This window comes from Austrofundulus limnaeus, unplaced genomic scaffold (assembly GCF_001266775.1).
Source record: "Austrofundulus limnaeus strain Quisiro unplaced genomic scaffold, Austrofundulus_limnaeus-1.0 Scaffold3, whole genome shotgun sequence".
Lineage (NCBI taxonomy): Eukaryota > Metazoa > Chordata > Actinopteri > Cyprinodontiformes > Rivulidae > Austrofundulus > Austrofundulus limnaeus.
This window is the reverse complement of record NW_013952405.1, coordinates 973,183-994,533: the sequence shown is the minus strand read 5'-3', so window position 1 is coordinate 994,533 and position 21,351 is coordinate 973,183. Positions and strand designations below refer to the sequence as shown.

General features: G+C 39.8%; 3 protein-coding genes and 1 pseudogene across 7 annotated transcripts in view; 2 read left to right on the top strand and 2 right to left on the bottom strand.

Annotated features, from left to right (window-relative positions):
* Window positions 1-8,730, bottom strand: part of abtb1 (ankyrin repeat and BTB (POZ) domain containing 1) — a gene marked incomplete in the record, with an annotated part of 12,835 nt that extends 4,105 nt beyond the window's left edge. The window contains 5 exon segments of the mRNA XM_014016524.1: window positions 6,698-6,857; window positions 6,948-7,092; window positions 7,179-7,234; window positions 7,312-7,374; window positions 8,468-8,730. Coding sequence (XP_013871978.1) covers window positions 6,698-6,857; window positions 6,948-7,092; window positions 7,179-7,234; window positions 7,312-7,374; window positions 8,468-8,523 — 480 coding nt within the window.
* Window positions 1,097-4,178, bottom strand: LOC106523214 (deoxyribonuclease-1-like 1; annotated as a pseudogene).
* A 1,597-nt stretch (window positions 8,731-10,327) lies between the features above and the next one.
* Window positions 10,328-13,871, top strand: LOC106523204 (keratin, type II cytoskeletal 8). The gene is made up of 9 exons (XM_014016574.1): window positions 10,328-10,613; window positions 10,722-10,930; window positions 11,026-11,086; window positions 11,215-11,310; window positions 11,403-11,567; window positions 11,818-11,943; window positions 12,120-12,340; window positions 13,361-13,422; window positions 13,601-13,871. Exons 1-9 carry the CDS (start codon window positions 10,365-10,367, stop codon window positions 13,711-13,713), a joined length of 1,302 nt encoding a protein of 433 aa, XP_013872028.1. The 5' UTR covers window positions 10,328-10,364; the 3' UTR covers window positions 13,714-13,871.
* A 767-nt stretch (window positions 13,872-14,638) lies between these two features.
* si:ch73-233m11.2 (NACHT, LRR and PYD domains-containing protein 12) overlaps window positions 14,639-21,351 on the top strand; it is a 9,313-nt gene continuing 2,600 nt past the window's right edge. The window contains exons 1-8 of one of the 5 annotated variants that reach the window (XM_014016490.1): window positions 14,639-14,728; window positions 14,866-16,425; window positions 16,497-16,658; window positions 18,533-18,706; window positions 18,785-18,958; window positions 20,147-20,320; window positions 20,438-20,611; window positions 20,682-20,849. In XM_014016490.1, coding sequence (XP_013871944.1) covers window positions 14,867-16,425; window positions 16,497-16,658; window positions 18,533-18,706; window positions 18,785-18,958; window positions 20,147-20,320; window positions 20,438-20,611; window positions 20,682-20,849 — 2,585 coding nt within the window. In that variant the 5' untranslated portion in view covers window positions 14,639-14,728; window position 14,866. Of the gene's footprint in view, window positions 16,426-16,496; window positions 16,659-18,532; window positions 18,707-18,784; window positions 18,959-20,146; window positions 20,321-20,437; window positions 20,612-20,681; window positions 20,878-21,351 lie in introns of all 5 variants that reach the window. The other 4 variants (XM_014016512.1, XM_014016497.1, XM_014016479.1 and 1 more) reach the window with 4 other exon arrangements.

The window sequence follows — 21,351 nt, the reverse complement described above, 5'->3', positions numbered from 1 at the left end:
GTTTTGTTTTGTTTTGTTTTATTTTATTTTATTTTATTTTATTTTATTTTATTTTATTTTATTTTATTTTATTTTGAGACCAGGGGCCCAGACTGTAAAAGCAGAATTTGTGTTTCAATGCGAGGATACTACATGTTTTCTTTTGGATTATCAAATGTCCGATTCATTTCTTGTGTTTTGTTTGCTGGAAATCCCATTGAGGTTTTTCTGCGAATATGTCACTCCCAGCCCCATTGTGTCTGTCAACAAAGAGCTGGAGGCTACATGTGTACGCCTACTATAAATACAACATATCGTGTCTGCGCAACCAGCAAAGCTGGCAGTTACTCAGGAATTCAGAAACCAACTCTATGTGCTAAATATCTGTACTGTTTCAACAATTTGATAGGTATGTAACAAGGTGAATGACTCAGAGCAGCAACAAAGCAACTGAAGGCACTCACTCATCAGCTGGAGGAAACCTGCACCAGTAGAAAACATGCAGGGTGTTGTCCAGAACCTTGTTATGAATACCATACTTCCTTTTATCAGTGAATCTGCCACTCAATAAACAATCCAGATCTCTCTAGATAACATCTGTCTCTTTGTGTTCCCCATCTTACAGCACAAACCTTTCATCTGAGCATCAAGAAGCTTTAAATGCAACATTTAAACACCACCTATGTGACTTTTCTTTGCTACTTTGGCAGATTTTGCTAATATTTAGAATCACCCTTCATTCTGCAACTCTGAATAATTATAACAAAAAAAGTCTCAGCTTGTGCTGAAAACATCTCCATGGCATGATGTTGCCACCACCATGCTTCAGAGTGAAAACAACTGATTCCAAGACACTGCTCCATGACCCAAATGTTCATGTCTAACATTAAATTATAATTTGAACAAAAATAACAACTAATTAGCTAAAAAATTGCCACAAAAATTCCATTTAAACCCGTCAGTGCAGAAGACAGCCTGTGTTTAACACTTACTTTTGAACAATCATTATATCTTTAAGTCTGAAGCCTTAATAGAAGTAAAATATTTATAGCAGACACTCCCTGATACCACACATATTTGGACCATGGCATTAGCCTGAAGCACAGTGATGCAAACATTACACAGAAAATAATCTTCATGCATGTCTAGCAGCTACTAGACAGAGTAAATGACAGTTTTGAGTTTTACCATTGTTGACTGGTGTGTTTTCTAATTCTTGGTTCTTCCTCGCCACCCAGAAGGGAGGAGCGCTGCTCAGTTCCACCTCAACAGGATAGTGATCACTCACTCTAAGAGCCTGTGGGGAGGGGTGTGAACACAAAAAGGTGAATATTCTTATCAAAGAAAATACGTTTTCCTATCTAATTAGAGGGATGGCTCACCATTTGTTCTGTCACGGCAAACTCCTTTTGGAAGTTGAACGGTTTGGCCGTGTTTGGCACAATTGCAGCCAGTAAGTTTTTCCCATATACAACAATCCTGCGACGAGGGTGGAGGAAAAAAATCATTACTTAAACTCGTAAATTCATGTGACAAAGATGTGAGAAACAGTCCTGTCAGAGATTTTTGCCTGTCATAAGTGTGATTGGTTGTTGTGAGTGGTGTCCACATCGACAACAATCAGCCAGTGGAAATTCTTGTCAGTGCGAATTCAAATCTTTTCTATTTCCCTTAGAAGTGACGTACGGATTATCCGCTCTGAAGTCTCCCAGGATCATTATGTTCTAGAGAAAATCAAAAACAGCAGACTCACAGTTACCAATTCCCCCTATTATCCTTTACTTGAACACAAAAATACAGAAATATCACTGAAATTTAATTTTTAAGGATGCCACCTTGTTACTATTCTCTGAAACAATGTCTTGTATCTCATTTCTTGGAAATAAAATATGCAAATCCTCCACCAAAACACGTAGCTTGATCAGGAATATTGCGCTGTGACTTTTGATAGGGGTACACCACACAACGTGGACAGGTGTGGGCCAAACCTAGTGTCACTGCTTGCGGTCTGGTGGCATGGCAAGTGGTTTGCCAACCGCACGTCGTACAGGTCTGGCAATGATAGCGCTGTTTTTATAAAATAATGCAACAACTGGCCCAGCTGTGGTTTGGTTTATGTAGCCCAAACACTGTGAGAAAAAGAATAGTGCTCAATGGGGCTTTGGCAAAACACATGAGAACAATCTAGCCCTCTTTGGAGCTCTAGAAATCACAGAGAAAGTATCAATCAGAGTTTAGACCATGCCACAGAAAGTTGGACTGTACATGGATGAACTATCATCTTGAAATTTTTTACAGTTTTGATTGTAGAGCTATTTAATTTTCAGGGATTTTATCAATTTCACCACAGAATTTTTAACGGACAGTTGCTGATGTCACTCACTCTTATTTTTTAACTAAAAAAACCCTTCTAATGCCCACAACTGCTTTAAGTTCATCAACAAGATTCTACATGAAAACTGAAGTATTTTTTATTTCCTTTGACCCAAAGAGTCTGTCGCTGCTGTAGAACAGTTTTCTTTCATTGCAGATGATGCACATCCAAATTTCCAGACTGCAAATATCTTTTGGTTCTACAAAACTAGAAGTACATGGTCTTTTCACTCACACAAAGTCCTCACACACTCACACAAAGTCCTCTGCTGCGTAAACATTTTTTAAACTGACTCACAATCTTCAGAAATGTTTCATTTCACAGTGTTATTCTCTTATAATGAACAAGTCATGACTTCTGCACATGTGGTAACGTCTGTGACCTGATGATTATCATTCTTACATCAGTTCTCCACTTGTCTCGAACCATCAGCAGGACGTCGTACAGCTCATCCAGATCCCCCTCAGAGTGGTGCGGCGTGATATGGACCGGGATCAGCACCAGATCCCTCAGCACTGCAATAAGCACAGCTCAGCTCCTAACCTACAATCATCTGTGATCACTGCGTGAACACGTGTGGGTGAACACGCACAAACACACGAGATGAACAATGAGGTTGACAAACCTGCCGTGGACTCCTAACTGATACGTCCAACTAATTGTAAATTAAACTCCAATTGTATAGGCGTGACTCATAGTCTGCAGACATTATGCAACAAAAACCGGTTCACGGTGCTGTGATTAAAACAAGAACAGGGGACTGGCCTGTGTGGCGAGGTTTAAAGTAGAGAATGGATGGTTCTCTTGCAAATGCATCCATGTCGTTCACCTGACTGCCTTCACATTGGTAGGAGTCAATCAGATTCATTACACCATCCCTAATATATTTGCACAGGGAAAAATAAGAGTATTTCTGAGCAGCTGCTTGTTGTTTAGACTCCTGTATATTACAGCCTGATGTATGTACAGGGGTTAGACAGTGAAACTGAAACACCTGGTTTTAGACCATAACATCCCTTTCAGACAGCTTCCTCTTGCGTCCACAGTTAATCCTGTTGGATGTGGTTGGTCCTTTTTGGTGGTATGCTGACATTACCCTGGATACTGTGGCTCTTGATACATAAAGACTTGCTGTCTTGGTCACAGATGCACCAGCAAGACATGCACCAACAATTTGTCCTCTTTTGAACTCTGGTATGTCACCCATAATGTTGCATTGCAATATTTTGAGTAAAACTGAGCTCTTACCCTGCTAATTGAACCTTCACACTCTGCTCTTACTGGTGCAATGTGCAATTAATGAGGACTGGCCACCAGGCTGGTCCAATTTAGCCATGAAACCTCCCACACTAAAATGACAGGTGTTTCAGTTTCATTGTCTAACCCCCTGTAGTTCACCTGTAAAGAAACATGAACTGCTCCTTTTATCTGTTCCTGACTGCTGCTCCAGACGGGAGCTGAGCTGCAGGGCGTAGTGATGGAACCTGTTAACCCTGAAACATTCTCACAATTAATTTTAGCGACAAGTGAATTTTACTGTAAAAAACAAAACAAAAAAAAAACAACATAAACTCACTTGTTCAGTTCTGTCATGAGCAGTTGGATGGAAGCTCCGCTCACGTCCACCACCTCCAGAATAACTATAATGTCATATACACATAGACACATTCTGTAAAACCAAACAAAAGACTTCAGGATTTGTGTGAAACTGAAGAGAAACAGAAAGGCGTTGAAATTTTCACTAACACATGGCAGGCGTACTTTTATTTTTCTTTCTAATGCACTTAAACCAGCTTTAATTACTGCGAAACGATAAAAAATGTTTTCATTTTCAGATTTGAAGGGACAGTTGGCTGCTTCCCAAAAACTTGTCAGAAAAAGGAGCATTAAATTCCTGCAACAAACCCTCCTATTTAAATCTGACAGAGGTGCTGTTATCGGTTCAGTGAATCAGAGGAAGAAACGTTTTACCTTAATGAGTGCTGAGAGGACAAGTGGATCCGAGACCTTTGTCGATCCAAACCTCTGTGAGTTGAATGCAGCCACCATGTTCATTTCAAAATAAATGGGTTTCTTGGCTGTATTTACCTTGGTTAGATGTTTTTTGCAGCTTCGCTTCGGTGGCAAACAAACTTTTAGGTTCAATCTGTGCTGGTTGGGTAAGAAAGTGTCTGTGATTGTTTTAAAGGGAGGTGTGCAAAAAAAGAGCATTTTGGCATCAGGTAGTTAGACCAGTTCTTTTGTTTACATCTGGGTGTGATTAGGCAGGTTAAGGCTTTGCTTTATACTGTATGGGTAAAATTTAAAAAGTGAACTCTCCTTTACTGTTAAGGCTTAACATAAAAGCAGCAAAGAAAATTATATGAACATTCAAATTGTAGCAGCAGCATCATGAAATATTAGATTAGATTTTGTTTAATACAAAAATCAAAGCAAAAAACAGAATGTGTGTAAAAATAAAGCATGGCAAAAAAGCATCAAACAGCAGCAGCTGATCAAACATACTGAATAATAATAATAATTTATCAGGAAGTGAGAGCATCTCTATAAAAACAGAAGATTTGGCAGTTTGATTTTCTGGAGTGTTCAGGTCTGAATCATTCAGCACAGCAGGAAGCCCGAAACTGTCTGGCAATATTCCCCAAGAAGCAACAACACAGTTATTATTACAAAGCCTACAAAAAAATAAAATAAAAAAAAAACAAATAAAAAACATAAAACATCAGATTAAATTACTCATATGCATAATTAAAAAAAATTCCTAATCATTCTGTGCAATAATCTGCATATTTTAAAATAATTATTTATGGTCTTTGCATGTTCTTATCAAAATAATCTTGTTTTTTTTTAATGTAGTGTCAGATGAGGTGTATTTTTTAAGATAAAAAAGTGTTAAAGTGTAAAATGCCTCACTTTAATAGCCTAAGAGCTTCAGAAACACAACTGCAGTTCCACTTATCTGCACATGTAACATGAAAACAAGTCTGACTGTGTTAAATTTACTCTACAATAAAAAGATCTCTGACAGCTGCAGCAAACCCTCAGCTCAGCTCAAATGTTGTTAAATTCTGAGTTTTGTGATAGAATCATCATACTTAAGTGGATGAAAGGAAGGGATATTTATCAAAGATAAGTGAGCTCAAATTTTTTTAAAAGAAAAGAACGGCATGTCAACACCCAGGTGCAGGAGTCAGAGGGCCTCATGATGGTACTGCTGATTTTATCATCCTGCAGCATGTTCTAGAGTAATATCAGTACAGAAACAGTCAGACAATCAAAATGTGTGGCACATTATGAAGCACAAAATGGACTGTTGAGCAACTGTAGTTATACATTGTAATAGAACTAATACTTTTATGTTTAAGCAAGTAATTCATGACATCCTTTAATGACCTAGGTTTTCATGACATGCTGTTCTTCTGCAGACAGAATGATTAAAGTCAGAACAAGATTTGCTAACAACAGTCATTCACTTGTGTTTATCTTTGTGTTTCCCATTGACCTTGTATCAAATCTTGCTAAGATGACATAATGGTGTTTGTTAATATATACATGAGGCCTCTCGAGACAGGGTTCAACAGCAGGGTGGAGAGACAGTGACAGAGAGAAGCAGAGGCACAGAGACAGGCCAGGTTGTTCTCTGTGTTTCCTGTTGTTGCAATAAAACTCAGCTGATCATCTCACAGGGTACCTTCATTCTTGGACCACGTATTTCTGTCTTTGTTAAATAAATATTACCATAACATACATCAAGCAAGAATGGGAAATAATTCATCCTGCAAAGCTTCAACAGTTAGTGTGCTCAGTTCCCACTTATTGAGTGAGTGTTGTTAAAAGGAAAGGGGAGGTAACACAGAGGAAAAAATCTCCCAGTTTTTCTGAAACATGTTACTGGCATCAAACTCAAAATGAGTGAATATTTGCAAAAAAAAAAAAAGAAAAAAGAGAGAAGTTTATCCGTCTGACCATTAAATATCTTGTCTTTGTAGTGTCTTCAACTGGATATAGGTTGGAAAGAATTTGCAAATCATTGTTTCCTGTTCTAATTGGGGTTGTCCTTTTAGAAACTCTAAGAACCACAAGTGAACCTGCAGTCAGAGTGCTTTGTTAGGAAAATATAGAACAATAGGATCTTTAATATAAGATGGAGCTTGGTTGTGGAGATCTCTGAAGATTGTAAATAATAAAAAATGACCTCAGGTCAAGAAAAACTGTCTTCATGCTGCAGAAGTATGTTTTATTTCTTATACTTGTTTATTAGAGGTTGGTGCGGGAGTGAGCATATTTGTTAATTGCTGATGTGAAAATGTGAAAAAAGGTTTATATATATATATATAAATATACCAAGGGGTGTTTAAGAGTGATGAGGCTCTTTCCTTTCCATTTCGTCTCAAACATTTCAGTGAAATACTCAGAGCGTGCGCTGAGAACACATCGGTGGGCCGGAAATGTCTGTCCATGAACCAGGAACTTGACATCACTGTGCTGACCTTGCTCTAACAACCTGAAAGTAAAATGCAGAAATGCTGTTCAACGGCTACAAAAAAAAAAATTATCCACCCCCAATCAAGAAAGTAAATAATTTGAGCCTTACATGTGCAGGAAGTAGTCAAAGTCATTCCTCTGCATGGCAATGACACTGACACACTTATAATCTTTCAGCAAGCGTCGAATGGAGTCGTTGAGGGAGCCGTACACACATCTTTCACCGTCAAACGTGTTGGCCTCACACTTGGCACCTGGGTGTGATGTGAAAAGAAAAATAAATATACAAATATCTGCAACATGTGTACTGTCAGTTAAACCAATAAAACACTATTCGTACCACTAGCCAACAGGTACTGGACCAGCTCCTCGTGACCACACAGACAGGCATAATACCTGAAGAAGAAAATGCTAGAAGTCAAGTGTTTACATTAATAATGTGAAAGGGTTAAGACTGTCAGCATCGTACTTACAGAGGGGTGCTGTCCCATTTATCTCTTACATTGAGGTCCACATCTCTTTGCTCAACAAGGTATCTTTGCAGAAAATAAAAAAAGAGGTTACAGTGATACACCTGTGTGTAACTAACAAAAACAGATTGGACTGGAGGCCCCACACTGAACAGACTCGACTAGCTCAGGTCCTTCAGTATGTGCAACAAGATGACAGCGCTCTTCTATCAGTCTGTTGTAATGTAGAAGGTGCTCTGTGTTATGCTATGGTCTGTTAGAGGAGCAGCATTAGAGCCAAAAACACCCACAGGCTAAACGAACTGATAAATGAAAGCTGTCTCCATTAACGGCTGCAGACTGGACCAGTTTGAAGCGGTGGAGAAACAATTTGTGTTACATTACGCTCCAAACAAAATGTGTTGCCTTTGATTGCAATAGACGTTGTCTGCGGCTTTTGCACTTTCAAATTTTGCACACGTTAAGTCATATTTTGCACAGTTTCATTCCTGTTTTAGTGGTTGTTTGTACAAACTTAATTCATGACCATTTTAAGCATTTTTGCACAGTTTCATTGCATCCTTTTTAATCTGAAGTTGTACTTTTTGCCTCTTGCTGTAACAAAGACAGTTTTCAGGCTGTGATCAACAAAGTAAAACAAAGTATTAGTGACGTCAAGTGCAAGTATGAGCACAATTTACTACTTGTGCAGCTTTCACTAATAATATACTTACATAACGTGCGATATACATTGTGCATTTTTGCAAAACAGAAATGACACAGTTTTATGCTAATTAATACCACCCTCTGGTTTTAGTGGCTTCTGCTTTTATCAACAACAATGACACCATAGCTCTACACAGCATTGATTAAAACTGTTTATTTTTATGGACAGTATAAATATCCCACAGGGCTTATCTGACACTGACAGTCACGTGTAAAGTGAGCAGCTGACCTACAAACGTTTGGTAACCCTAAAACAGCTGGTACATCAAAGCTAATGTTTGTTAGCAACTTAGCTTTCCGCTCCTGCAAAGCAAGTTAGCTTACAGTCCAAACAGCCCATAAGTTAAGACTAATATTTTCTGAGATAACAATAATAATTAAATGTGAAGGTTATGAGACGTTTAGCTCATAAAAAAAAAGCACGTCAGCAAACCTAGTGGTTCTGTTCTCTTACCTGACCCTACAAATGTCGCCCTTTCTGCAGCTGCTAAATAAATCGTACGCATCCATGATGGCCTCGGTGTGGTCGGTCCTCTGTGATGCATTGAGACGGCCTGTCTACCGGACAGGAGAGCGATGTTTCTGTGTAGAGTCAGATACTGCACGGTGCACGCTGAGAAAGTTGCCAGGCTCCCACACTGTCTGGAACAATTTGTTGACAACTTTCGACTCCGCAGTGTTTTGGTCGGAAGAGCCCGGTCACGTGACTGGAGTGTGTTTACTTCACTTGACGCACAGAAAGACGGAGAGCTGAAGCAACGCTCCTCTCTTGCTGATGTTTGGCTGCACAGTTCTCCTAAAAATAACTTAAATATCCATTGTTTGACAGCATAGCGATTTAAATTTAATTTAACACTTTTGTAGGAGATTTAGTTGCATAAAATTCCTGGTATTAGAGATAAAAACTAAATATCCAACCTTACGCAGGTGACGTGAATGCTCCAGACGATGTTGCATTTATGTGTTATATGCTTAGAAGCATTTTACTGGAAAATCAAAAACATGCCACAGCAATTTCACTTTTTGTTATCATAAAGTTTTCTCTAACTTTGTTTTTTAATTGTTTGAATCAAATGAAAATGAAATGAACCCCACACATAGGCTACTTAAGTACAGTATGTCCTCATTCACATGAAAACAATTAATGCAAAATGTGCAGACCACAATTCATGTATATACTGTATATATTTTAACTTAGGAATATAATTCATTTTACAATGTAGAATCAAAACATCTAAAAATTAACGCAAATCTCTCCATTTCATCTCTCCTCCAAGAGACTTCTTCAGTCTGACAGTTTCAGGCAAAATTCAGGCTTTTGAGCCCTGCCTCCATGTGACTGATACATCACATGGCTATCGTTGACACCTAATTAACACCTGTTGTTAACAGGGGGTGGAATGATACTGGCAATAGTAGCACTGTAGGAGGGGGCCAACTGAAAACGGAGGCATCCACCTCTGTTTAATGATGGACGGTCTTTCTTCACAAAAATGGCTTCTTTTACTCCTCTCTCAAACCAACGTTCCTCTCNGTAACCCTTTTTAGCTGTCATTTTTGTTTTTTCAGAGTGGTGCTGAAATACTTGTAGCGGCTCACTGCTTCTCTTTGGCTTGAACCACAAAACAGTGTGACAACCCAAAGGTGTGGGCGGAAGATGACAATCATTTGATGAAATTGATAAGTCAAAAGAAAGTCAAAAGGAAGACAATGAGAGCGAAACCTGACGCCAAAGCACTGATTGGTATGCCTCCGCCTGCCCTAGACAGGTCTGCCTTTGAAGAAACTGACAGTTTTATATTACCAATCACCATGAATGACCTTGACCTTTGACCCTTTGATGCCCAAATCTAATCAGACTGCGTATTACTGTAATGGAGTTACTATGCCTATTTATAAGTACATATAATTTCATTCAGGAGATATGGTGCACACAAGACCACCCGTGACACAGACATTTGTTTGTATATTTTAAGTAGTGATACTAATCTAAAAAAACATTAAAGGTGACTTGATAACTGATGTTAGATTATGTTTAGGACAATTTATCACTATTCGTCCCCATACTTGAATCCCACTAACGACCTATCTTTGAATTCTCCGTTTGCCTCAAGTATCCAAACACTCGTCATGTACAACAAGCTGCACGGCCAGAGCTGTAGAGCGAGATTATGTTCCAGTGAAACAGGAGAAAGGACACATATTTTCAGCTGGGGTAGGTGGGAAAAAAGTGGCATGCATCTGTCAGACGGGTTAATCCACATTCACACCACACCTACGTCTGCCATATAAAGCTGTCAAAACAGGTAAAAAATTGCACTTCAGAGCTGGACGGTCTGAACGACAGCATCATGAGTCTGAGGAAGAAGGGCACCGGCCACTCCAGGCTTTACTCTGCAGGAGGCTCTGTCAGCATACCTACGGGATCCAACTCCAACCCTAAGAACAGAACCAACGATCTCGTGACCCCTGTGACCTTCAACAAGAGCCTGCTGGACCCTGTGAAGACAGAAATCGACCCGGCCATACAAGCTCTTCGCACCGAGGAGAAAGACCAGATCAAGGGTCTCAACAACCGCTTCGCCTCGTACATTGAGAATGTGAGATGAGGCATCCCGGCAATTCATGCCTAAAAATATGTTTAATGCGTCAAATAAAGTTGCTTGAAGTTCAGGGGTTAGGCTGAGTTCTTGCTGCTTCTGTTTCAGGTTCGTTTGCTGGAGCAGCAGAACAAGCTGCTGGAAACCAAGTGGAGTCTGCTGCAGCAGGGCACCGTTAACTGCTCTGAAGTCGAGCCCTTCTACAAAGCCTACATTGCCGCCCTGCAAAAACAACTGGACGCCCTTGATAATGACAAATTAAAATTGGACACAGAGAATCAAGCTGTACACAGAACACTGGATGAGTTCAAAACAAAGTGAGACTTTTTTTCGTTTTTTGAGTTTATTTTATAAAAACACGATAATGCAATGAAGATTTGCGTGCATAATGTCGTATTCTGGTGCATTTCAGATACAAACAGGAGATCAACAAAAGGGAGAATGCAGAGAATGAGTTTGTCAAGCATAAAAAGGTGAGCACCACACCCCCATAAAAGAAAACTCTTTACATTCTTGTTTCATTTTCAACTTCACAAGCAGTTCTTTGGAACTAAACAAATGCAACAATGAAAGACTGCTTAATTTTCCTCTCCTCCGCCAGGATGTGGATGAAGGAATTCTCTCTAAGGTGAACCTAGAAAGCCTGCTTTTCTCACTGAAAGATGAGCTTGGCTTCCTCAAGATGGTATATGAAGAGGTACACTGTTCCACTTTTGTGAATTTATGATAAAACAGTGTTCTGGATTTTGTCCTCTTGAGCTGACTGCACGTGTCGTCTGATAAAAAAAGGAGCTGAAGGAGCTGAAGAATAGCGTAAAAGACACGTCGGTGGTGGTGGAGATGGACAACTCTCGTAACCTGAACATGGATCAGATCGTGGCTGAGGTCAAGGCTCACTATGAGAGCATTGCTTCTCGTAGTCGAGAGGAAACTGAGTTCTGGTACAAGGCAAAGGTGAGAGTTGGATGATCCTGGGTCAAAAACAAATGAGTTGTTGTCATATGAATATAGCTGCATTTCAGTCATTGCATTGCATTTTTGGAGTTCTGCACATCTTATTACATACTATAATAGTACAACAGTATGTTGCTGTTTCTTGTGTCACGTAAAATCTTCTTTACAAATGTTTTCCACCAGAAATGTCCCTGACAAACTTGGCAATAATTACAAGTTTTTTTTTTCACTATCACCCCCCTGCCACCAGTTTGACCAGATGACAACTAAGGCGAACCAGTATGGCTATGAGCTGCGAGCTAACAATGAGGAAGTAGCTGAACTCAAACGACTGATCAGCCGCGTTCAACGTGAAATTGAGAACGTGACAGCCGAGGTGAGCAGAGGAAAAAAAAAAGCACCATCGTTTTAAAATGAAGTGGAAACTGGGTTTAATGCATGCTGCTTGACTGCATTTTACCTCTTCCAAATGCAGCAGTAGTATGTGAGTAATGGCACTCGGCCAGTTTCGTCTTCCTGTTGTGAACTTGTTGGATTATCTCTCGTGTGCAGAATGAAAAGCTGAATAGAAGCATCCCTGTTATGGAAACCCGAGGAGACCAGGCGGTGCTGGATGCTGCAGCCCGCATCAAGAACCTGCAGGACGCTCTGAAGAATGCCAAACAGTGCATGGTCAAACAAATCAAAGAGTACCAGGAGCTCCTGAGTGTCAAGATGGCTCTCGACATCGAGATAACCACCTACAAGAAAATGTTGGAAGAAGAGGAAAAAAAGTGAGTTAAACCCACCGGTGTAAAAATAGAAAAAATATATATATTTCAGCAGAGTGTACCCTGTGATAGCTGGTGTTTCCTCGCAGCAGAATGTTGCATTCAAGCCATAACAGCTGTCAAAATATGCAACTTTTCTGTGTTTTTAGGTTAAATTTTTGTACTTCTAACACAATTTCTATTTGGGGGTTGATGTAACTCAAACTCATTACGGGTTTTAAATACTGTGTTAGAAAACAGCAGTTTTTTTCTTTGTTTAAAACTAAACTATTTTATCAAAACAATCTGTCACGTTCTGAGACTGTCTGAAGTTTACTCCTCAATGTTTGAATGTAAACAAATGACTCATAATTGTTGGCAACAAAGCATGACCGACTATTTCAACAAGATTGTGTGGTAGACATTTGGTATTGACTGATGCGAGTTTAGTAATTGTACGTGTTTACAAAACATTTTAAAAACACAGAAAACTTGAATATTTTGATGATGATCATGGCTTTAAAAATGTGCACAATACTGCCCCCTAATGGCGGGTTTCATCAACCACCCATGCAGAAGGACTCAAATGCCAGTTGAAAACTACTACAAACAAACAAACAAACAAACAAACAAACAAATAAATAAATAAATAAATAGTGGAGTTTTTAATGAGCCAAGTTGAGATTTACATTTGACTACAGTTTTTCAAAGGAGTAACCAGACAGGGACCACTGATAATCTTGGTGTGGCACATCAAAACCAAAAACCACAACAGCATTTTAGGAGTTTAATTCTAATGTTAATTATTATTATGTTGTTTTTGTTAATGTAACAGGGGCTCCACTGGCCCCTCTTGTCCTCCCTTGGTGACGCCCCTGTTTGTGTGTGCAATGCACAAGTAAACCAGCATTTTTGTCATCAGCAGGCTTTATAACATTTATAAAACCTTTAGGCTTCATAATCTTATTTTTTTCACCTGCAACATCACTAAGTTTCCATTTAAGTGTTTGGCTTCAGAATATTTATCTGCTTTCTCATTGACAGACTTGTATATGGCTCTGTTTACAACATCCAGTTGGTGCAATCTGTGCCCACGCCTCCCAAACGTGAGTATAATACAAGATTAATCTTTTAAACAACTTTAAATAAGTTAATGTTGGCTTTGAGTTGTGCCTTCTCGTTCTACCAAAACAAAAGTAATGTCAGCTAAATTATCAACAGTGCTTAAAAAGTGACATCAAGTCTTTGCCGTGTGTTTAATTTACTGTGTTGTGCTTTTTGAAGCTGTTCAAGAACAACCTTCTCCGCAGCCGCAAGCGAAAACCCTTCGGAGGCAAAAGTCAAACCCAGTTGTCATCAAGACAGTGGAGACCACAGACAGATCCTCCTACAAATGAGGACCTGCTGAATCCCCACAGACCTCACATCCTTCTTCTTTATGTTCAAACCTTTGTGTTATCTGCTGTAAGCTAATACTGATGACTCGTGTTGTATTTGCTTAATTCTCCTTTGGAGGGAAGTTTTGTGTGCTGAAAATAAAAATCTTTTTAATGACTCTTTATTTTTCATTGGAAAGAAATATACTGTACATTTGCACATTATCATTACCTTCACCAGGTAATCCTTGTAAAAAAAAAAAAAACAGCAGCAACAACACTAATTTTGCAAATATTCTGACTTGTTTGTTTTTGACTTGAGGAAACATGTCTTACATTTCAAGAGTAAATTGCATGTGAGCTGCAATAATATCAACAGGCTGCTTATTAACAAAAACAAACTCACATTTTAGCCAACATTTTTCTGACTTAGGCCTACTGTCATGAAAAAATAAATCCAGACTGAGAATTGTTTTTACCTTTACAAACTCATCAAGCTTTGGTCTTTTCAATTCATAAGACAAAGCAAATTTAAAAAACACAAATAAAACTCGTAGTTTGTGCTTTTTAAACAGCTGTCATCAACTAAAACCTTTAAATATGTAAAATGGGTAAAGTTTCTACCAAACTCATCATATTTTCACATCTGCTTCACTGGAGTTTGACGTTCGTCGCGCAGGAATATGACGTAAAACGCGATGTTCAATGAAAAAAATAAAACTAATTTCCTCCGCTGCTCAGTCAGTAAAATGGCGTAAAAAAACAACAACATGGGATTTTAGCCTTTCTGATTTATAAAACAAAAATCTAAAAGTTTTAATACGACCCAAATGGATAACTATGTGTCAAGTCAGAAATGCGTCTTTACAAACAACCAGCTACAGCCAGAAAAAGCCGGATGTCCCAGCTTTTTCACCAGCCTTAAACGCAACATATTTCCGGATGTGTCTAGTCCTAAAGTGACACTTTTGTGAAGACCTTTGAGACTAATTTATTCTCTCTTTTTCTTGTCTTTTTGTGTCTGCCCAAGAAACAGGTTTTGTATTGCATTTCTTTCATCTTTTTTCGAAACTCTGTTCAAGTAACAACACTTTGTTTTGTTTCTGGTTTCAATTGAAAATGGCTGAATTATTTTAAACATGTATAGTTTTTTTCTGTATGCTGTATTAACAGAATGGACAAAGCTGCTGTGCTGACTCACATCCTGAGGTCAAAGGTCAGATCTACATGTCTTGGAGGGGACTCACCTGTCAGTGTGATCAGCAGTAAAAAGTATATTCCAGCTCTCACCGCTGAAGCTCAGGACCATGAGAGTATGTCTTCTGTGGATCACGCCATCCGTGGCGCTCTGTCTGATGGGACCAGGCTCGTTGTACTCGTAGGTCCAGAGGGATCAGGTAAAACCACTGCTCTGCAGAAGCTCCTGGTGGACTGGGCTAAAGGGGAGCACCTGCACAACTTCTCATTTGTTTTCCACTTCCAGTTCAAGGAAATGGATTCTCTCGAAGGTCAACTCTCTTTGGAAACTTTAATCCAATACAGTCGCCATCAGGTTCACTCTGTGCTCCGGGTCGTGGAGAGGCCCGATGATGCGCTCTTCGTGTTCGATGGTCTGGATGAGTACAGTCACAGCTTGGACCCTGCAGGTCGTGCCCTCTGCTCAGACGCAAGCCAGGCTGCGTCGGCGCCCCTTTTACTGGTCAGCCTGCTCCACGGGTCCCTGCTGAAAGGAGCCGCCTTTCTTGTGGCGACCAGGCCGACGGGAAACCTGAAGTTTCTCAGTGGGGCTCGTGTGGAGGCGTTGGGGTTTCTGAAGCCTCAGAGGGAGGCCTTCTTTAACAGCTTCTTCGCTGACTCCTCTGTAGCCAGCAGAGCTCTTCTGCACATGGAAAGGACTCTGGGGTTTTATGATTTCTGCACGTCTCCTAGATTTTGTTGGACAGTCTGTTTTGTGTACAGGTCCCTGATTGACTCAAACGCAAAGCTTCCTGAGACCCTGTCCCAGCTGTTTGTAGAGATTCTGTCCCACCTGATTCAGAGCACCTCACTGACTCAGGACTGGAATAGAAAGTTGGTGTTGGCGCTTGGCAGGATGGCCTCTTACTGCTTTCTCGACAAACATTCAAGATGTACCAAAGAGCAAATAAACTCCTTTGGTTTTCAACAATTTCTTACCGCTTTTGCTCCTTTCTTGCGAGTAGAAGCTGAGCTGGAGACCGTTTCCTTCCGTTCCCAGCTGATGCAGGAGTTTGTCTTGGCCCTAGCTTTCTTTCTAGATGGGTCCGAATACGAAGATGTGGAGAAGGTGCTGGATAAACACAAAGGCGCTGCAAAGTTCCTCGATCTCTTTTTGTCCGGTCTCTCGGAGCCCGAGCAGCACAGGCCGTTGGAGACCCTGGTGGGGGAGTTGGATCCGGACCAGATGAAGGGTTTCAGAAGCTGGTTGAAAAGCGGCTCAGAGGAAACGCTGAAGGGTTACGACAAAAACAAACACTACAGATGTTTCCGTCTGCTGCATCAGGTGCAAAACGCCAGTCTGGTGAAGGAGATCGTCCCTCCCCTGGCACACGCATGCATTTATCACAGGAACCCGGGTCTCCAGGACTGCGTGGCTCTGAGTTATGTCATCGTGTGTCTTGGTGAAAGGGACCGGTTGAGTGTGAGCGGTGCAACGGTAATCAAAGAGATGATGGAAGTCTTGGCTCCAGCTTTGAGTCTGTCTCACGTGGTCGAGTAAGTAAGAATAATAACATTGGGAGCGAATGATTGCTTTGTTTGTACATTTTTTATTTTTGTGTCCTCAGATTGTCAGACAACTCCTTCCAAACAGAAGCTGTTCCTCGTCTGGCTTCAGCTGTCAGCTCGGGAGTCACCAGGGAGCTGAATCTCACTCGTTCACACCTCGGGGATGAAAAGCTGAAACGTCTCTGTGCCGGACTTAAAGACAGCAAGCTGCACAGATTAAAGTAGGAGGGACTTGTTTATATTATTATCACCTATCTCATGAACCACTAAAATTAGTTTAAAGGAATCCCTGATTAATTGTAACATTAGACTTTATTTGATAAACATATATTTTAACTGTAAAATAAAGACTAAAAATACTGTAGGCTGTTTAGTTTTGTCAATTTTTAAAAATATATTTTAACATGGACGGAGCATTTTATTTACACACAAAGCATTCTGGGTAAATGATGATGTGGATAGGTCCTCAGTGTGAGCGAGCTATATCCACCCTGAAGGTTAATCTTGGACAATATCTGATGATCGACTCTTTTAAATGAAACCAGAGAGGAGAAGGTAGAAATGACTCAGCCTGTAACTGAAAATATGGATGGAGGACAACAGAGCTGCTTCATGGAAGAACCTCAGCTTAGCCTGTTAGCCTTCGCGCTAGCGCCAATGCTATATTGCCATATATGTATTAACTCAGCGCTAGCACCACAAACAAGCTAAACTGAGGTCCTCCATCCATATTTTCAGTTGCAGGCTGAGTCATTTTTGCGTTCCCCTCTCTGTCATGTGGATGGAGGACCTCAGTGACGAGAGGAGAATGTGTAGCGCTGACCTAATACATATATATGGTGATAGCATTGGGGCTAACACTAAAGCTAACAGGCTAAGCTGAAGTTCTTCCATGAAGCAGCTCTGTTGTCCTCCATCCATATTTTCAGTTCCAGGCTGAGTCATTTCTACCTTCTCCTCTCTGTCAACGCTCTCTGGTTTCATTTAAAACAGCCAATCATCAGATATTGTCCAAGATTAACCTTCAGGGTGGAAATAGCTCTCTAGCAGCCTCGCACCGAGGACCTATCCACGTCATTATTTACCCAGAATGCTTTGCGTGCAAACAAAATGGCCCCGTCCGTGCAATATATTTTTAAACTTTTAGTTAAAAATGATAAAAACTAAACAGCCTACAATATTTTTACAGTATTTATTTTACAATTAAAATATATGTTTATCAAATAAAATCTAATGTTACAACTAATCATGGATTCCTTTAATGAATATTTCCCAAAGTGTTCATTAGGTGTCCATCTACAACTGACTCATTTCTGGAGCCAACTCAATACATGACGGCTGCTGCAGCTAACTAATCTAAAAAGACACAAACATAGATATAATTCAGTCAGTTTTGCAAACATTGACCTAAAATTTGGTTTGACAGCAGCTAAGAGTCCTTCCCATCACACATTCTGAGCACCAACAGATTGCACAGGATCTCTTTGAAATATTTTCATTAAAAGTCAACGCTGACTGTTGCAAAATATCTTATTAACCACTGAGTGAATTTTAATGAAACTCCCACAAAGTGTTCATTAGATATGCATCTACAGCTGATTAATCTTTGGAGCCAACTCGATTCATGATGGCTGCTGCAACTAACTAACCTTAAATAACTAACCTTAAAAAAATCACAGTAATATATATATATATAATTCATTCAGTTTTGCAAATATCAACCTAAAATTTGATTTGATAGTAGCTAAGAGTCATTCCCATCACACATTCTGAGCAATTTAAATATTTCCATGAACTATTTGATATCAACTCTGTCTGTTAGCAAAATATCTCATGAAGCACTGTTCAGATTTCAACCAAACTTTCAGGAGCTAATCCTTGATTGTACCCCTACGACTGATTAAGTTTTGGAGTTAATAATATCTACGATGGCCACCACAGCCGACTGACATTTGAAAACGCAAAAATGGTTAGAACGCAGTCGGTTTTACAGATACTGGATAAAATTTAGTTCTTGCACATACCATTCATTTAAAATGCTTCTATACATTGAGATTTCTTAAAGATAAGAATGCGTTTCACTTTTTATTTTTAGTCTTGGCAGCTGCAGACTGACGGCGGCCTGCTGCGATGACCTGCTCTCTCTGCTGACCTCAGAAATCTCTCAGCTCCAAGCTTTAGAAATCACCTTTAATCAGATCGGGGATCGGGGCTTCAAAAAACTGTGCAAAGCCATGCACAGTCCTCTCTGCAGACTGCAGGAGCTCCAGTATGTACTGAAGTAGTGCTGTTCGCTGTGGAAACCGTTGGAGGTTTGTAACTTTTTCTGATTTTGCGCTTTTAAAAGGATGCAAACGTGCGACTTGACTGCAGCATCCATGGAGGATTTTGCAGCAGCTTTGTGTTCGGGGCATTCGCAGCTGAGAAAAATAAACTTGACACACAACACAGTTGGTGACAGTGGAGTGAAAGCTTTGTGCAACGCCCTGAAACACCCATTTTGTAAACTTCAAAGTCTCACGTGAGTTAGTGTTTCAAGATGATAAAAGCAAAATTATTGCCTTTTCTTGCAAAGTGATTCTAGCAGCATTGTATAAAAATGTACATCTAAATGAAATGCAGTCATTTGCAAACCTCATAAATCCATGTTTTATTCACACTGGGACACAGAAAACAAAAAATACTAAAAACAGTGTTTAATTTTTAGAAAAATTAGGGTAATTTGTGACAGGGCCATAATTTTTTCTTTTATTTGTTTTACAACAGTCCATAAATGACCAGCTGGTGAAGTTTTTGGAGGAGAATTTTCTCTCATATTTGTCTGATTTAGAGGTCTGGCTGTTCAGCAGTCCTGGATCTTTGCTGGATTCTTTGTTTCATGATGCACCAGGATGACTTTAGTCGGTGAGAGGTCTGGACTGCAGGCAGGACAGTTCAGCACACCTGGACTCCTCCACTTCAAAGCCATGCTGCTGGAGTGGATGCAGTATGTTTTGCTGAAATATGCAATGCTTTTCCTGAAAAAGATGTAATCTGCATGGGAGCATGTACTTTACTTAATGGTTTACGGGTCTAAAAGCTGCGAGTCATAGGAACTAATGCACCCCCATACCATCAGAGAGGCAAGCTTTTGAACTGTGCACTGACTTTGGATTTAATAAATTGTAGTCTTCCCAGTTTTCCATCGAGGAACGTTACCTTGAAATCGTTCTACTTTTACAGTTTTTGTTTTTTTTTTCAGATTGGTGAATCTCCGCCCAGCTTCATTTGTGACACAATCAGACTTTCTAAAAAATTCTTTTTATATTCAGTCGTCCTACTGACCTCTTGCCAATTAACTGAAAAACAGCCTTTTGGTTCCCCAGTTCCCATATTTTGGAGAAATGTTGCTGCTAACAAATTTTAAATTACCTCCTATTTTTATTTATTTTAATTGGTACAGTTTCTTTTTTTTTTTTTTTTACTTTATTCATTTCTTTAAAAAAACAAAAGTAATTCTGTGTACAATAAAGAAAGAAAATACATCATTATTTCAACATTCCATTGTGAATAAAATATTAGATTCTTAAACCTTCAAGTCATTGCATTTTGTTTTTATTTACAATCTTCCAACTTTGTCAGAATTGGAGTTGTAAGGGCTGAAACAGTGATAGTCATTGTCTCTCAATTTTTGTGCTTTTTAATTTTATTTTTCTCACATTTATTGTAGATTGTATGACTGTGGCTTAACGGGTGCCTGCTGCTCCCATTTGAAGGAGGCCTTAATGTCGGAGCACTTCTCTTTGTTGGAGCTCGATCTGTCACTGAATGATTTGGGGCAGGAGGGGGCGCTGATGCTTTGCCAAGGCCTGAGTCGACCCGGCTGTCCCATACGAAGTCTCAGGTAGGACAAAATAACTCATTAAAGCTCTACATTTTCTCAAATATTCAGATAAAATCATAAACCTGCACTGCTTTGTTTTTTTTTTTTTTTTGTTGTTTTTGTCACCTATCCCTACAGCTTGACACGATGCGAGTTGACCCAGACCGTCTTCAAGGAGCTGGGCTCATTGCTGAGAAGTGGGTCGTGTCAGATGATGTTTCTGCTCGTAGGCCTCAATAAAGTTGGAGATGAAGGCGTCAGACCTCTCTGGGATGCCGTCTCACATCCCAGCTGCTCGTTGGAGGAGCTGAAGTGAGTTTACCGAAAACCGTCCTGACAATCCCCCGATCAGGTCATTTGAATTTAAACTGCTCTGTGACAGTGTGGAGATGACCCGTTTGACCGACGCCTGTGTCGAGGACTTGTGTGCTGCTGTCAGAGGCAGCAGAACTCTGAAGCGCCTGGAGCTGAGGAACAACTCTCTGACCGATGCCGCCGTCCCGGCAGTGATTCAGGCGATGAGGGACAACCCCAACATGGAGGAGCTGAAGTAAGACAAGACTTCATTAGTCCCACAAGTGAGAAATTCAAGTTGTTGTGGCAGCGGACAGTACAAAACAACAAACAATAAAATAAAATAAAATAAATAAATAAATAATAAATAAAAGCAATGATCTAATAGAAATAGAAATACGAAAAACAAAGAAATGTATGTATAGAATACAGATGTGCGCATATACGTATACACTCCTGATCAAAATCTTAAGACCAGTCAAAAAAGTGCAAGAATTTGCATTTTGCACTATTGGATCTTAAGAAGGTTCTAAGTAGAGCTTCACAATGTTAAAAGAAGAAATCAGTGCGAGAGACAAGAACTTTTGAGCAGGGAATTTTCTGAAAACTGCATTTACACTCAAACATGTTTTTTTTTCAGCTGATCAAAAGTTTAAGACCATAGTCTTAAAAAAACCCGAAAACCCCCCAAAACAGAAATCAAAGTGTCAAAAAAGGACTCAGTAATGAGTAGCTCCACCATCCTTGTTGATGACTTC

What these genes read in the sequence shown, in the direction of transcription:
- LOC106523204 (XM_014016574.1), top strand. Translation starts at nt 10,365, where the DNA reads ATGAGTCTGAGGAAGAAGGGCACCGGCCACTCCAGGCTTTACTCTGCA. An exon ending in CTGGATGAGTTCAAAACAAA is followed by an intron (nt 10,931 to 11,025) that starts GTGAGACTTTTT and finishes GGTGCATTTCAG; the next exon opens with ATACAAACAGGAGATCAACA. An exon ending in AGTTTGTCAAGCATAAAAAG is followed by an intron (nt 11,087 to 11,214) that starts GTGAGCACCACA and finishes CTCCTCCGCCAG; the next exon opens with GATGTGGATGAAGGAATTCT.